At 55.0% G+C, this 14,873-nt stretch overlaps 1 protein-coding gene across 2 annotated transcripts; it reads right to left on the bottom strand.

Moving 5' to 3' along the window:
* Nucleotides 1-1,202: 1,202 nt before the first annotated feature.
* Nucleotides 1,203-14,093, bottom strand: KLHL36 (kelch like family member 36). Of its 2 annotated transcripts, XM_082862292.1 has the most exons (5): nt 14,012-14,093; nt 11,455-11,533; nt 5,930-7,003; nt 4,228-4,385; nt 1,203-2,172 (listed from the first exon to the last, which is right to left on the bottom strand). In XM_082862292.1, the coding sequence occupies exons 2-5, from the start codon at nt 11,515-11,517 to the stop codon at nt 1,617-1,619; spliced, it is 1,851 nt and encodes a 616-aa protein (XP_082718418.1). In that variant the 5' UTR covers nt 11,518-11,533; nt 14,012-14,093; the 3' UTR covers nt 1,203-1,616. The 2 variants fall into 2 exon arrangements, with proteins under 2 accessions (XP_082718418.1, XP_082718417.1); XM_082862291.1 differs by lacking the exon at nt 14,012-14,093 and having other exon boundaries at nt 11,455-11,607.
* Between the last annotated feature and the right edge of the window lie 780 nt (nt 14,094-14,873).

Genomic DNA, 14,873 nt, shown 5'->3' on the forward strand with positions numbered 1-14,873 from the left:
GCAGACAGGTCGCCCGTCTCACGAGAGGGGGCAATCGTTCGGGTACCGAAGCTTTCAACTCCCAAGTGGCTCTCAGCTCTCCCGGTTACTAGAGAGAGAGGCCGATCAAAATCACAGTAAACCTTTGAGAGAAAGGAAAGGAAGTGTAGTAGAGACAAAAAAGGGAAAAAGAAGTTAACTGAGATTCTCATTCTAACAGCAGTGTTAACGATACATCTGGAAGTGTTCTCGTCTCTGCAGTCAGATCTGCGCCTCAGTATAGATCACTAAGGCCTCCCTTGTCTCGTGATTAAAACCCACCCCATGCCCGTCGTCCTGGTGTGACACAGCGGCTTGGGCACGAGTCTCAAACTCTCCTTAAACGGCACACGCTACTGTTGTGAGTTCCGGTAACTGCAGGAACCGGGCCGGGCCGGTCACGCATCTCACGAGGTGGTGCGGAATCCACTTTCACAGCTTATATAGACTGAGGGAGCTGAACCCCTGGCAGGAGACCTGCCCGTTGTCTCATCTGTCACTTAATGAAGGGGGAAACAGCTCATGACTTGTTAAAGAAGTTGGCGCCCAGCACACAACTACTCGGCAGCGGACGGCCGCGACCAGGATCCGGCGCCGGCGTCGAGGGAGATGCTCGGACAACCTTCCCTTGTTGGGGATCCACGGGCCCTCACTCACTCGCGTGGAGCTTCCCGTGGCTTCTGAGCTGGAGTCACAGAAAACAATGGCACATTCTGCGGGCTCCCTTTTTCTTTCCTGAGTGATAAATGGAGATCTGTGGGGCTCAGTACATCGTAATCTGAGAAACGGCGGGTTCCAGAAAAAAGAAGCGGTAAAAAGACGAGAGCACAAATCACAGAATAAGGCGCCCTTTTTTACCGTTCTTCCTTGATTACCGACCCCCTCTTAGAATTCGGGAAGACCACCAACCAGGAGAAACAGGATTATTTAGAAGCAGCAGTCATCTGAGCAAGGAATCCCAGTGGGGAGGCCTCCCTGGTGAGAAGTCCCACGGCTCGCCTGACCGCTGGCGAGCTGGTGGCTCTCGGTCACGCAGGCACCCTCTATGGGTCTCTGTGCTCCACCTGGCATGTCGCCCTTGCCAATGATTTCCGAACATGGCCGACGCTCAGTAGTCCCAGGGACTGGCTAAAGGAGTTTCTAGGCTCCCCTACACCACTCCTGGTAGTTTCAGACTCGATAGTTCTGAGGTGGGGCTCAGGAACCTGTTTTCTTCAAAGCTCAGCCAGGTTTGGGGAGGCGTGGACTAGGGAATCTGTAATGTCCCACCGCAGCCCTTCGTTTCGATAGGAAAATTTCTGCGTCACCCCTGCCCTGGCTGCTCTCTGGGGGACCGTCGGGGGGGTCACCCATGGGGGTTCGCAACGTGGGAAGCAGCCCTGCACAGACACAGGGGTCGCTCCTGCCTGGGCCCCGCTTTAATTATTCAAGCAAGATAATATGTCAAGTCATACAGAATATTTAATCGGTTACTGTGATATCATAGAAATACCAAGAATCATAAAAGTAAAAAAAGCTGCTAAGTCGTTGATAATGGTTCTGGGATTCTACCAAGTGGCTGCTGGTCTCCAGACGCGCCGTAGGCGGCGTCGGCGGCGTCACTGGCCGCGGTCCTGCGGCCTCTTGCCCTTGCCCTTCTTCTTCTTGTCCTCCAGCCGTGGCTTCAGGGCGCACACGCAGGCGGACACGCCGGCGATGGCCTTGGGCAGGTCGGTGCCCTTGCTCCACTTGTCCTTTTCGCGGTCGTAGACCTGCACCGTCTTGGAGAAGGCCGTGTTCTCCCAGCTGTAGCCGCCCAGGATGTAGATGCGGCCCTCCCACACGGCCACCCCCGACTCGCTATTGGCGTGCAGCAGTGGTGCCACGCGGGTCCACTGGTTGCACTGCGGGCTGTAGGCCTCCACGCCCAGCACGTCGAAGCGCTCCATGGACTCGAGGCTGTCGTCGCTGCCGCCGATGGAGTAGATGCTGTCCCCCAGGCTGCACATGCTGTGCCAGCCACGCGCCGTGGTCATGGGCCGCCGTTCTTCCCACACGTCTGTCCGGTGGTCGTAGCACAGCAGGTTCTTGCGGTAGGGGCCGATCTGGTAGTCGTGGCCCCCTGAGATGTACACGAAGTCTTTGTAGATGGTGCCCGCGTGGCCGTACGTGAACCTGTGGAGAGATAGATGGATGGACGGACCGACAGAGACAGAGCGGGAGCTCAGTGCTGCACAGGCTGGGCCTCTGTGAGCCGGGGACCCGGTCTTCTCCTCAGCAAAGTGGGGACAAGCTGCCCTCTGAGGGGGTGGTGAGGATGGGAGGGGGTGACAGATGGAGCAGGGCAGGTGACACACGGGCAGCTCTGTCCTCTCTCTGCCCATCTGAGAAGTGGGCATCATCACAAGACCGCATCTGTCTCATTAGGGCTAGAAACGCTACGCCACTGAGGCACACGTGTGGCCCTGGTCCCATCACACATCAAGCAGGGCCTGCGACAAACTGCAGCTCCAATTACACGACCGTCTGGAAAAGTCAGCCCTACAGGGACAGTAAGTATCAGTGGCTGCCAGCGGCTCAGGGGAAGCAGGGAGGGATGAAAAGATGGAGCTCGAGGGATTCTCCGGGCACTGGGACTATGCTGTACGACACTGTAATCACGGATACACATCATCATACACGTGTCAAAACCCGCGGAATGCACAACGCAGAGAGGGAGCCTGATGTAAACTAGAGAGCTTAGCTAATGTAAACTAGAGAGCTTAGCTAACGCGTCGACTTCGGTGCATTAGCTGGAAACAATGTACCAGTCACTGCAACGGGGGAAGCTGGGTGCGCCTGGCAACCTCTGTACTTTCTGCTCAATTTTCTCTACACCTAAAATCACTCTAAAAAATGAGATCTATATAAAGACAAAGAAGAAATTACCAACAGCAAAAAAAGTGCACACAAAGGTGGAACAAAAAGGGAATGGCGTCACGACATTCAGGACGGTGATTCCTTAGCTGGAGGCGGGAAGCAAACGGATGGGAGAAGAGCACACGGGGCAAATGGGTCCCAGGCAGGTGGGCTACCGTTCAACGTCTTCGACTCTTGGGTTGGGCTGTGGGTTTGTGGAGGTCTCATTATACAAGTCAATGAATGAAAAAAGGTATGAGTAAACAAACGGAACAAATGTGGGGCATGCATGCCCTAATGACAGCAGCATCGTGGATTACGTTTATTCCAACTCTGGACATCAATGGTCCACTTAGAAAAAATAACGATAGTGTTGTCGCACTTAAGGTACACAAACCACCCCAGCTGGCCTGGAGAAAGTGACAGAGGCAGATGCTCTTATGTAATTAAGTCTCCCTTCTCCATCTGTAAAGTGGGGTGGTACACAAGACCTGAACCTGGGAGAACACAGGTCTTGCTTTGCCTAGGACAGGGTCAGGAGTTATACGGTTGAGCTCTCCATTCCCGGGCATTCGGGTTTGGGTAATCCACGACATGGGTTACTACCCACCCCACTGGATCACTGTGGATATCAAGGGACTCATCACATCAAGCGCATGGCCCAGTCTGGCACGTGGTGATCAACAGCTACTATCATGATTGTCCAATCACCTTATCCACAGGTGTCCAGGTGTTACTTCATCGGCTTCTTGGAACCTTTACCTGAGGTGGTCCTTACTGTGGGGCGGGGGGAGGGGCGGGGACTGGAGGGGCCGTGCAGCTTCTACCATGGGGAGCTGCTCCAATCAATGGCGGCGCCTCTGCTAAGCCCGTGACAATAACAAAGGCAGTGAGCGGACACCCTGACAGGGTGGTACTGACATCACATCCCCTTTACAGATGAGGAAAAAGAGAGAGTGTGGGGTGAAGACACTTGCTGGAGTCAGATGGAGGGTAGAGAACCCTCACCCTCTGTACTCCTCCTGCCCAAAGTCAGACGGATTTGCAGTAAATCTCTCACTCTCTGAACTCAGCACTCATTTCCCCGAAACTCAGGAAGTGAGGAGATTCAGAAACAGAGGGATGTTTGTCTCAGTGGCAGAGCTGACACTTGCACTCCGACGGCCCAGAACAGGCACCCTGACAACCGTGCCCTCTGCTCCCCACGCTGTTTTTACAAGCCAGGAGATTCTTCCTGGAATTGGAAGGCCAAAGTATCCAGAAAGGGAGGTGGGCTCAACTGTAACCCCAAAGCCTCCACGTCTGTAGGGTCTGCCACAAAACCCCAATCACCTTGGCAAGCCGGCCACATAGGACCAGGAGTCGGTCTTGGGACTGTAGGTCTCTACCGACGAGAGAGCTCCATTCTCATTCCGGCCACCGACGGCCACCAGCATGTCTTCGATGGAGGCCAAGTAGAAATCCACGCGGCGCTGGTTCATGGAGGCCACCTGCGGAGGCGAGACACCTGTACCTTCCCTTCCCCAAACTCGGGTCAGCGTCAACATCCAGCACCGCACCCCCAAACATGCTCCATGAAAGGCACAGCCCCGGAAGGTGAGGTGGTGGCCACGTGAGCCTGGGGAAGGGAGCCAAACCTGAAGAAAGGGGGGCTCTGTAGGCGGGATTTCTTAGGGCCCCCAGGACCCTCGAGACCTCGTGAATCCCCAAGAGAGGGACGGAGAATTCACTTCCCCAAACCTGTCTGGCCACGTGGCCGACCTTGTGGACTGGAATTCTGCAGCACACACAGGTCAGAACTGCTGATGTAGTGGTTTCCTGAAATAAAAGTTCATCTTTCCCCTCACCCCCCCACAATCAGATATTTTAAAACTTAATGCTGATTCTCATCCGTGTTGATGGGCAGAAAGTGGTGCTCCACAGAAAATTAGCAATGGAAGACCCAAGTCTTTCTCTTTCTTTTCTAAATCATCCAAGCAGAACACACGAATGAACATGGTCCTGCAGGAGCCCATGTCAGGCTGCGACCGCGATGAAGGTTTGGAGGACGGGCTTCAAAGCTGCAAGCCTCCTTCTACTGCAAGTGCAAGACTTACACCTTGGTTTTAGAGTTTTGAGAATAAAATCAAAAGGTCACCCAAGTCCCTTCTGAGCCTTGAGCTCAGAAAAGCACCGAGTTAAGTAAGAAGACTGAGGTGTGAGTATAAAGATTGAGACAGACTTTCATGGGTGGCCATCTGGTTCTTGGGAGGAAAGGAGCACATGTGCCAATCAACGTGAGCTACAACCACCGACCCCGGAAGGTCAGCATCCCCCCACCCGTTTCCAGAGGGAGAAGCTGAAATTTGGAGTGGGTAAGGAACCGGTCTGAAACCCCCAGCTACGATTTAGCCAAGTTGGGGCACGAAGCTGGGTCTGACATCAAGACCCAGGCCTGTCCCGGAATCAGCTGGCACACCTGCCGAAGGGCCACGACTCCCAGCAGGTGTGAGCCTTCGTGGCCCCCTTGACAAGCTCCAAACCTGCCCCAAAGAGGAACTCGGCGGAGACTCTGAGACACGGGGAGGTTGTCAGAACTCTGGGTCAGTCTTCCAGACCGGTGTCATCCAATATGGTAGCCACTAGCCTCCTGTGGCCATTTACACTCAGATGTAAATTAGTGATAATGAAATAAAATGGAAAACTCAGTTCTTCAGTCCCACGGGCCACGTTTCAAGCGCTCAACTGCCACACGCGGCTGGTGGCTACCGTATCGGATGGCGCAGATGAAGAACGGTTCTGTCGGTGAAGAAAGTTCTACTGCACGGCGATGCTCTGGACACCGACCGTCCCTGCAGAAGGTGGCCGGTCAGCCCTCACCGCCCCCAACCGGGGGGTGGGGGGAACGATGTGGCTTGTCACTTTATCGTCACACCTCGTTCAGAAGCAGGGTGGTGGTCAAGGCCCGAGAGGAGGGGGTGGGGGGCAGTCAAGGCTAAGGTTAAGGAGATCAAAAGTCCTCAAGAGTAAAGAAATAATCTGGCTTTAATCTCACCTTGATCCACTGTTTACAGCGGGGGTCATACCTATAAAGAAGATTGGATGCCGCATCCCCTCCGTTGTCCCGTGAGAAGCTGCCGCCAGCGATGAAGATGAACCCGCCCAGCACGGCGACGCAGTGGTGGCTCCGCCGGGCCGGCAGGGGAGTCTCCTTGACCCACTGCTCGCTCTGGGCGTCCAGGTAGCAGGTGTCGTCGCTGAGCTCCAGACACCGCTCGGAGACCTCGCCGCCCACAAACAGCAGGCACTCCTGGGTGGTGCGGAGGGCCGTGCGCTTGGTCTGCATGACCGGCTGGGCCGCCAGGCTGTTGTGGTAGCGCACGGCCTCCTCGATGAAGCCCTCGCAGTTGGCCTCGCGGGGCAGCAGTGAGCACACGGCCGGCTTGACGCGGTGCAGCAGGTCGTTCTTGGGGATGAGCGGGAAGTGGATGTTCTCCAGCACCTGGTAGGCGTGGGCCTCGCGCTCGGGCCGCTGCGTCAGCCACTGCAGGGCCGCCTGCAGCAGGTCGTGCTCGCACTCCCGCTGCACCTGGCTGCTGCCCAGGTAGGCGCACAGCTTCTGCACGGAGACGTTCTGCAGGAAGTCGGGCGTGAAGGACAGCGTGCCGAAGCGGCTGAGGATGAAGCCGTCAAGGAAGGCGTCCAGCCGCCTGAGGCTGTAGATGGAGGCCAGCTTCTGCAGGTACAGGTAATTGTCCTCGCTCACCTCCTGCTCCAGGTACTCGCAGCAGAAGTCCACCACCGTCCAGATCTGCAGCAGGTGGGCTGTCTCCAGGACGTAGTCGATGTTGCCACCGTCCAGCACCAGCTCCCCGCCGTACAGGAAGTCCACCACGGCCTTGAGCCCGACGTAGGAGGCGCCGATCAGCTCCACCTCCTTCTGGAAGGCCTCGCGCATGCCGAGGGTGAACATGGAGTTGAAGTAGTCGCTGCACACTGCCAGCAGGTTGCGGTGGGCTGGCACGCGCTGCTCGTCGGCCACCAGGACCACGTCGCAGAAGAGGCCGCGCAGGCGCTGCTCGTTCAGCCGCTGCAGCACCGTGTTTGAGTGGTCGGCCCAGCGGTATGCCTGCGGTGGCGGTGGAGAGCGCGCGTCAGGAGGGGAGGGGGCCGCCAACCCGCCCCCACACCGCAGCGGCCCAGCTAGCGCTATGCGACCAACACTGACATACAGTGGAATAAGAGAACAGGCAACAAGGTGTCACAGCACCTCGCAGAAAGTCAGGGTGTTTCCCTGTACGTGTGCATATGTGTTTGTATATTTCCTCCCTTCTTTACAAATAAAATTTTTAACTCAATCTTTCTTTTTCCCTTTGTTTCGTTTTCCCTCTCTCCTCCTTCTTTGTAAACGGGATTCCCCAAAGTTTCCTCCCTTCCCGGTCTCTCTTTCCTCCTTAGTGTGTGTGGGTCACGGCACATAGGTTCGAAAACGCTGTCCTATCGGGAGGGTGAAGTTGCCTGGGGCGTGGCCTCTCAAGTCGGACAGGAGCTGGTGGAACCCCAGCGCCACTGCTCTGCAGCTGTGTGACCTGGGGGAGTCCCGAGCAGCCTCTGAGCCTCGGCTCCTGGTCTCCCCCAGGTTTGGTGCGGGGGAGGGGTCATGAGCCAGAACATAGCGCAGAGCTGGCCCGGGGACAGCGGGAGCAAAGTCAGCAGCTGTGACCGTCAGTTCCCACGGAGTCGCGGTGCCGACAGCTATGCTACAGAGACCAGTCCAGGGAGCTAGAGGGGCCCAGAGACTCTGCAATATATCCAGACTAACGTACTCTGGGGAATCTTACTTTCAGAGACACGGCTTCAACAGTCATTGCCAGAAAATGTATGTAAATTGCAGGAACGCTGTCTTTTCCCGGGAGCTGTATGTGCCGCAGACCGCACTGTGCACTCGCCTGCACACTCTCATTTGAGCATCCCAGGAACCCTCCAACGGAACGTCAGTTGTAACCCCCTTATTCCAGAGGAGGAAAAGTGAGCTTCAGAGAGACTAAGGAACTTGCCCAAAGTCCCACAGGGACTGAGGGGCGGGGCTGGGATTTGAACCTAGGTCTGATCCCAGAGCCCAAACCTTTAATCACCACGCTACACTGGAATTAACGAATCTATTAATATGAATAGTTAATAGGAATTAATTCAATAAATTCAGGTTGGTGGACATTGCTTGACTGTTATCTGCCTGCCCTGGGCTTTTGAAGATGCAAAGAAAAATCAGACCCAGACAACGGTTTCTATACCCTGGAAGAACTAATTAGGATATTTCACACTGCTTTATTTATTCCCTATAAAAACAAAAAAAAAATTCAACATATGGAAAAACAGACCATTCAGAAATACCAACTAGGTAGCAGGGCGATTCAGGGACGACTGGGGAAAGGGGCGGGGCAGGCATTAAGCCCGAGGGGAAGTGGTGGTGGAAAGGAACACAGGTGGGTGAGGGCTCAGCAGGTGTGAGCAGCTGGGTGACTGGTGCACAGGTCCTTCTGGGTTACTTCTCAACATGTGTCCTACGGCAGGGGGGTGGTTTTTTCTTCCCTTCCAAATCTGCTCCTTACCGCCTCCAATGCTTTAGTAATTGGGGCACTTTATTTCCCGTGGTTCTTCCCCGTCCGGCCAATTCCCACATCAATCGCTCTGTCTGTGCAACAGTCTCGGGCAATGTCCTCACATTCTGAGGGTACCAAACAGACGTTCCCTAAAGCTTCCTTCCCTTCCCAGTTTACAGAGCCAAGCTCTCCTACCTTACATTACAGGATGGTTTCCCGAAGGTCCACATACACAGGTATCTCCCTCTATCCTGGTTATTCAGAGAGAGCCAGGCTGGCCTGGTCTGGGCTTCAACACATACTGGCTTGGGGCCTCTCTTGGGTGCGGACTGAAGGAAGGCAATGAAAAAGGCACTACAGCGGCAAGCTACCGAGTAACAGTGAAGGCTAGTGTCCTAGAGAAGCAAGTGAGGGGCATCAGGTGGGCTGTCAGCCCACCATGGGCTCCTGGTTGTTTCCAAGCTGGTGAGGGTGCTGGAATTACCCCGCTTAAAAAGGGGCACACACGCCCCCAGGCTACCGCGTGAAAAGGGAAACAGCCCTGGGGAGGGGCGGGGACTGGGGAGAGCCCCAGATGACAGCTACCAGGGGAGCCACCTGCTGCAGCGAGCCAGGGCAGGGGAGACGGCAGCCACTGTTTCTACAGCTGGGTCTCCAGGCTAAATGGGCAAGTTTAATTCTTTACCTGGGTCTTGACTACAGCCCATTTCTGGTTATTTAGCACAGCAGCAGAGACCAGAACTAAAAACAGACAAACGTGACTTCCCAACGTTAAACTGGCATCAGTAACTGAGTTGCAACTGAAATTTCATATAATTTAGAAACTCCGACCTGCAACATTCCCCAGTGGTATTAACCCTGTTCATTCCTTTGTTTCTTACTTTAGCACCTTAATCAGGTGAAGAAACTCAGGATCTAACACTGGGCGGAAAGCAGGTATGGGGTATCTTATGTTAGAAAAGAGCTCAGGGACTTCCCTGGCGGTCCAGTGGTTAGGACTCCGTGATTCTACCACAGGGGGCACGGGTTCGATCCCCGGTCGGGGAACTAAGATCCTGCAAGCTGCGCGGCATGGCCAAATAAATAAACAAACAAACTAAATAAATAATTAAAAAATAAAAAAGAATTCAGCATCAGAGTGGATCAACACATTTTAGAGCAGATAAATGAACAGCGGCCGCCACACAATGGAAGACTCCACCGCTCCGAGAAGGGCACGATCTACCCGCACGTGCAGCAACCAGGTTGAACCTCAGAGGCAGGGTGACAAGAGTAACGAGCCAGGCACCCAGGGGACCCACCCCGACTCCATGTATATAAGTTCAAGGGCAGGCAAAACTGCAGGGCTGGAAGCTGGGCGAGTGGCTGTCTTGATTGTAGGGGCTGGAAGGGTTTGATACTGTTCTTTAACTGGGTGTGTTCAATGTCTAGAAAATCAAGGGTACATTATGATTTGGGCACTTTTTAAATATAAAGAGTTAGGAACATAAATACAATGAACCAAGGGACAGAGAAGCCTATTCCTAAAAGCTTCAATTCAGAGAGAGACAAGCTCAGAAGCTGGCTTGGAGGCACAAAGATTTCTAGTGCTGCCGAGCTTAGAAAGCTACGCTGTCTCTGCAGCCAAGCTCCCAGACAAAGCCCCTTTGAGTCAGCAGCAAGACCCTTCTGGGGTTTCGCAGTAGATAAAGCCGGGCTTTGGCAAGAGTCTTCTCAGTCAACTCAAATGGAAACACGAGAGCATTTCTCAGGAGGACCAACCTCCCCTGAAAATTACACCCCGTTTTTCTTTTTTACACACCTGTCGAACCTCGTTCCCCCTTCTTCTCCTCTTATCTATAGGCTGCTCCCAACTCCCTTTATCTAAAATGGTATTTCATCTTTTTTTCAGTCTGCTTTTAAGATATTTTTTTTCTATATAGCTTGCCATGTCATTTAAACACATAATATATAGTCTATATATCTGTGTGTGTATTATATGTATAGCTTTATACTTTAAAAGAGTAAAATTCTTTCCAGACACCCAAGAACCCATTTCATCTCCTTGTAAGCAATATCAGCCCCATGGAGAATGCATGATCTACGGTAAACATGACATTTAATCTTCAAAAAAGGACACTTTAAAAAAATTCCCTGGCGGTCCCGCGGTTAGGACTCTGCACTTTCACTGCCGAGGGCCAGGGTTCAATGGGTGGTCGGGGAACTAAGATCCCACAAGCTGCGGTGCGGCCGAAAAAATAATTAAAAAATAAAGAAAGAAAAGGGTGTTATTAATATTCATAAAGAGACAGGTGTAAATTGGGACTGTCTCACCAACTGGTCCCCCAAACCTTATCTACAGCAGCTGTGGGGAAAGGGACCGCTCCAAGTCACCTGAAGAGTTTGCTGAAGGTACAGATTTGCAGGTCCTGCTCTGAGATTTTAATTTAGCACGTCTGGGGTGGGGCCGGGCATATGCGCTTCTCATGAGACACCTGCCCCCTCCCCGTCTCCCAGGGTGAGTCTGATGTAGTCCGTGTGCCACAGGTAGGTAGCCTCGCCATGGAGAACCCACCCTCACTGGCTCCTAGGGTCTCAGAAGGTCACGACCGGGGAAGACTCTGGGCCCTTAACATCCAGGTACACAAAGTGCTGCCCCCACTATAAGGTTGTGGACTGGCTTCTCCACGGACACAGTCTTGGATTTTTTGAGCCCCAAGTGGAAACACACATCCCACAGCGTCCACCCTGTCCTGTAGATGCCAGGTGTTGGATAAACGAGTCAGTTGTGTTTCTAACATCCCTCGCACCCCCCAACCCCTGCTCTCTCTGATTTTATGATTTTTCCACTCCTTGCCTGTGCCACCTCTAGTCATTGTTAAGGAGATTAACACCAACACCAAGAACAGAAAATCAGTCTGCGCAATAAGAATGAGCTCATCAGAAAAATCTCATGCTTCCTTGGCAATGTGCACAGGCGGTGAGCGACCCATTCACAGACCTTTGAGGATTCGCTGATCTTGGACGGCCGAGACACTCGCGTCTGCCGGCTTCCCTCCATCATAAACAAGATCGCAGCCCTGCGACAAGAACAGGACTTCTGAGCGTGTAGTAATAACTCGAGGTCATTCATGAATCGCAGGCTCTGCTGGCAGGTATCAGTGACAGCAAGAGCGAAACAGTCACATGGAGGAAAGAGGGAGAAAACACTGTACTACAAAGAACTCCCTTACTCCGAGAGCTGGAAAAATCAGAGGGTTAGAATCAGATAGAACATTTAATAAGTGTTCCTTTTTCACCTCATCACGTCTTTTAGCCCACCTCCTACAAGTACCTACCTTTGGATGCTTGAGCTGAATTAGGCCTTTTCGAGAGATCAAGATTATAATGACAACAGTTATCATTTCAGAACCCAGACTATGACCCTGGAACCAAGCTGACATGTGCTATCTCATTAAACTCCCACAACTATCTGGCGGGGCTGATGTCACTTAACCCATTTTATCGATGAGGATATTGAGCTCAAGGTCACAAAGCTAGTGAATGGCTGGGAATCAAACCTGAGTCTGTCCGGCTTCAAAACTGGACAGACATGGGCCCTTCACTGGGATGCCTGGTTGAATGTGGCCTAATCTTTAAGAATCTCATACTTTTAAAATTTCATGAAGTTAAGGATATGATGCAGTGATGACTACCAAGTATAAAATACATTCTAGACACAGGCACTGTCTTAAGTGTTTTCTGTGTCTCACTGATTTAATCCCCACAACAAGCCCACCAGGACAGCACTATTATTATCCTCAGTTTATAAAGGAAGAAGCTGATGGCAGTGAGGGGAAGTAACTTGCCCAGCGTCACACACAGGAAGAAGCAGACCTAAGGAGGCTTTCCTGCTCTCAATCCCTGGGCTATTTCACTTGACCATTAAAAAAATGCCCACAGGCATAGGCAGGAAACCTCTGCAGGGGGAGCCCATGCCCCAGCTGGAACATGCAGGATAAACTTGACCAAGCAACTTAACCTCTGTAGACTTCATGGTTCAATCTACGGACTGGGCTGGTGCATCAGGGGATGTTAAGGTTTCTTCCAGTTTTGAAAAGTCAAGCAACCCACTAACAGCACAGAGCCGGGCTTTGGGGGACCTTGGAGGATGGGGGGCACACAGAGGAAGGATTAACCTAGCAATATGGGCACAAGTCGCATACTGGGACTGAGGGTTTAAGGAGGAAGTCTTCCCGCTGCTAGGGGAGTTGAAAAGAGTCAATCTGTTACCTACTGAACACACAGCCTTTGCTAAAAAGGAACAACGTGACAAGGAGTCAGCTCTGTGTCAAGATAATCAGGGACACACAGAGGGGGCTCCAGCGCTCCCACGGAGGATGGGGGGACAAATCCAGGCACAGTCCACCCTGCCAGCTCCCTGGGGGGAAGGAAGGGACAACGAGATTTCTCTCGACAAACTAGCAACTTTGTGACAAAGACCAGCTGTCCCCACCCCTGTCCTTTCTGTCTGCTCCTAGGATGCTGGGGGGCTCAGAGAGGGAAGAGAAGGACACCAGCATCCAACCTACTGCTCACCTCTGACTTCCTTGTTTCACCTTCACCCTCTGAGACAGGTGCCACCATCGTTTCTGACACCCAGGCTCAGGTGGCCGTGCGGCCCCGCCCAAGGTCACACAGCAGACAGTCTGCACCACCGCAGGCAGCCAGCCAGGGCTCAGGTCTGCCTTTAGTGCTAAGAGCTTTCTTTTCTAGGCCAAGATTTCTAAAGAGAGTATCCCCTTGTGGAGGCTCCCTTTCGTCTGCGGGAAAGTGGTCTGGGGCTCACTGCTACAGGAGTGTGGATATTAGCTGCCTCCTGCGCTTTCTGCAAGCAGGTGAGGGGTCAAGGCCACACGCAGGGACGGTGGCGATCCCCAGTGAGGCGTAAAAGGTCTTTTAGTAAACACGGGAACCGAGGCCGCGTCCGGACGGGAGGGTCCCCACGGAGCCTCCTCTCCCGGCTCCTTCCCCGGGTTTCGACCCTGAACGTGCCCGACCGCAGCTTTCCGGGAAACAGCGTCGTGGAGGTGGACGCGGACGCCCGCCGGCACCCACCCATCCCGGGTCTCGCCCGCAGGGTCTCCGGGGACGCCTCTGTCGCTCGCTCGGACCCAGCACCCCCTGGCGGAACCGCCGGCACAACGGCCGCCCGGGCGGGCTCGAGCCGGCTGCGAGGAGGCGGAGCTGGGTTGCGCCCGGGGCTGGCGCCCGCGGCGGGACGCGAGGACAGTCACTCACCTGGGCCGCGCGGGCCGGCCGCACAGGCCGCACCTGTCTCACCTGAGGGGGCGGCGGCCCCCTCTCCACCCCCCCCCGGCCCCGCGGCGGCCCCTCCGCTCGCCCCCGGCCCCGCGATCCACCCCCCGAGCACAAAGAGATCCCGGGGGCGGAACCGGGTCGCAGCTCGCGGGGCCGGGGGCCCTCCCGAGGCAGGCCCGCCCCCCGCCCCGGCCCCAGCCCCCGGACGGCGCGCGGCTCTCGGCCCGGGCAGGAGCGGGGTGCGCGCGGAGGCCCACCTGGGAGGGCGCGCTACGGGCGCGGCGCGGGGACTCCGAGCGGCGGGGCCGGGCGGGCGGGGCGGCGGGGCCCGGGCGTCGGAGCCCGTGGGCCGGCCGGGTGCGCGGCCATGGCTCCGCCAGGAAGTGCGAGGCCGAGGGCGGAGGCGCGCGCGGCCAATGGCGGCGGCCGGGAGGGGGTGGGCTCTGGCGGCGCGGGGGCGGGGCCCGCCCCAGGCGGGCGGGGCCTGCGCGGGGGGCGCGGGGGGCGCGGCGTCCTCGCCCAGCCTCGCCCAGCTGTCCACCCGGCCGCAGGACTCGCTTGTGGCCCAGGCGGGCCACTCACAGTCACGCACCGCGAAATGCCTACTGGGTGTCGCCCGCCGTCTTAGGCGCGGGGACACGGCGTGGAGGGACAGGCATGGTCCCGGGCCTGGGGGACCGGAGTGCTGGGAGGGGCCATCGCGGTGGCACCTTCGCACCCTCACCTCCTTCCAGCCTTAGCTCGGTCGGCCTCTGCGTTCACCCTACGGTGAGTCCTTCGCTGACCCCGTGATTAAAGTCACCATCCCTCTCTCCTAACCCCGTTTCCAGCTTTCCGCTTCACTTAGCTTTTACCACCGTCTAATCTTCTGAATCATTTCCTTGTTCATTTGACTTATTGTCTCTCTCCCCCACTAGAAACCCTCCAGGGCAGGGTTTACTGTCGGTTTTATTCCTGGCTGGGCCCCCAGGGCTGGCACCTAGTAGCCGCTCAATAAATTTTCGAGGAATGAATGAGTTTCACCATCACGGATCTATCCTTGTCAAACTGATGCTACAGCTTGGATAAACCTTGAAAACATTATGCTAAGTGAAATAAGTCAGACACAGAAGGACACAT

The sequence above is a fragment of the Leucopleurus acutus genome (genome assembly GCF_964270905.1).
Source record: "Leucopleurus acutus genome assembly, chromosome: 20".
Taxonomy (NCBI): Eukaryota; Metazoa; Chordata; class Mammalia; order Artiodactyla; family Delphinidae; genus Leucopleurus; species Leucopleurus acutus.

Bases quoted from the DNA above. Each gene is read 5' to 3' on its own strand.
- KLHL36 (XM_082862291.1), bottom strand. From the start codon at position 11,586: ATGAATGACCTCGAGTTATTACTACACGCTCAGAAGTCCTGTTCTTGT. The intron at 7,004-11,454 runs GTCTGTGAATGG...CCGCCACCGCAG, and splicing joins AGATCAGCGAATCCTCAAAG to GCATACCGCTGGGCCGACCA. The intron at 2,173-4,227 runs GTGATTGGGGTT...ATCTCTCCACAG, and splicing joins TATGTGGCCGGCTTGCCAAG to GTTCACGTACGGCCACGCGG.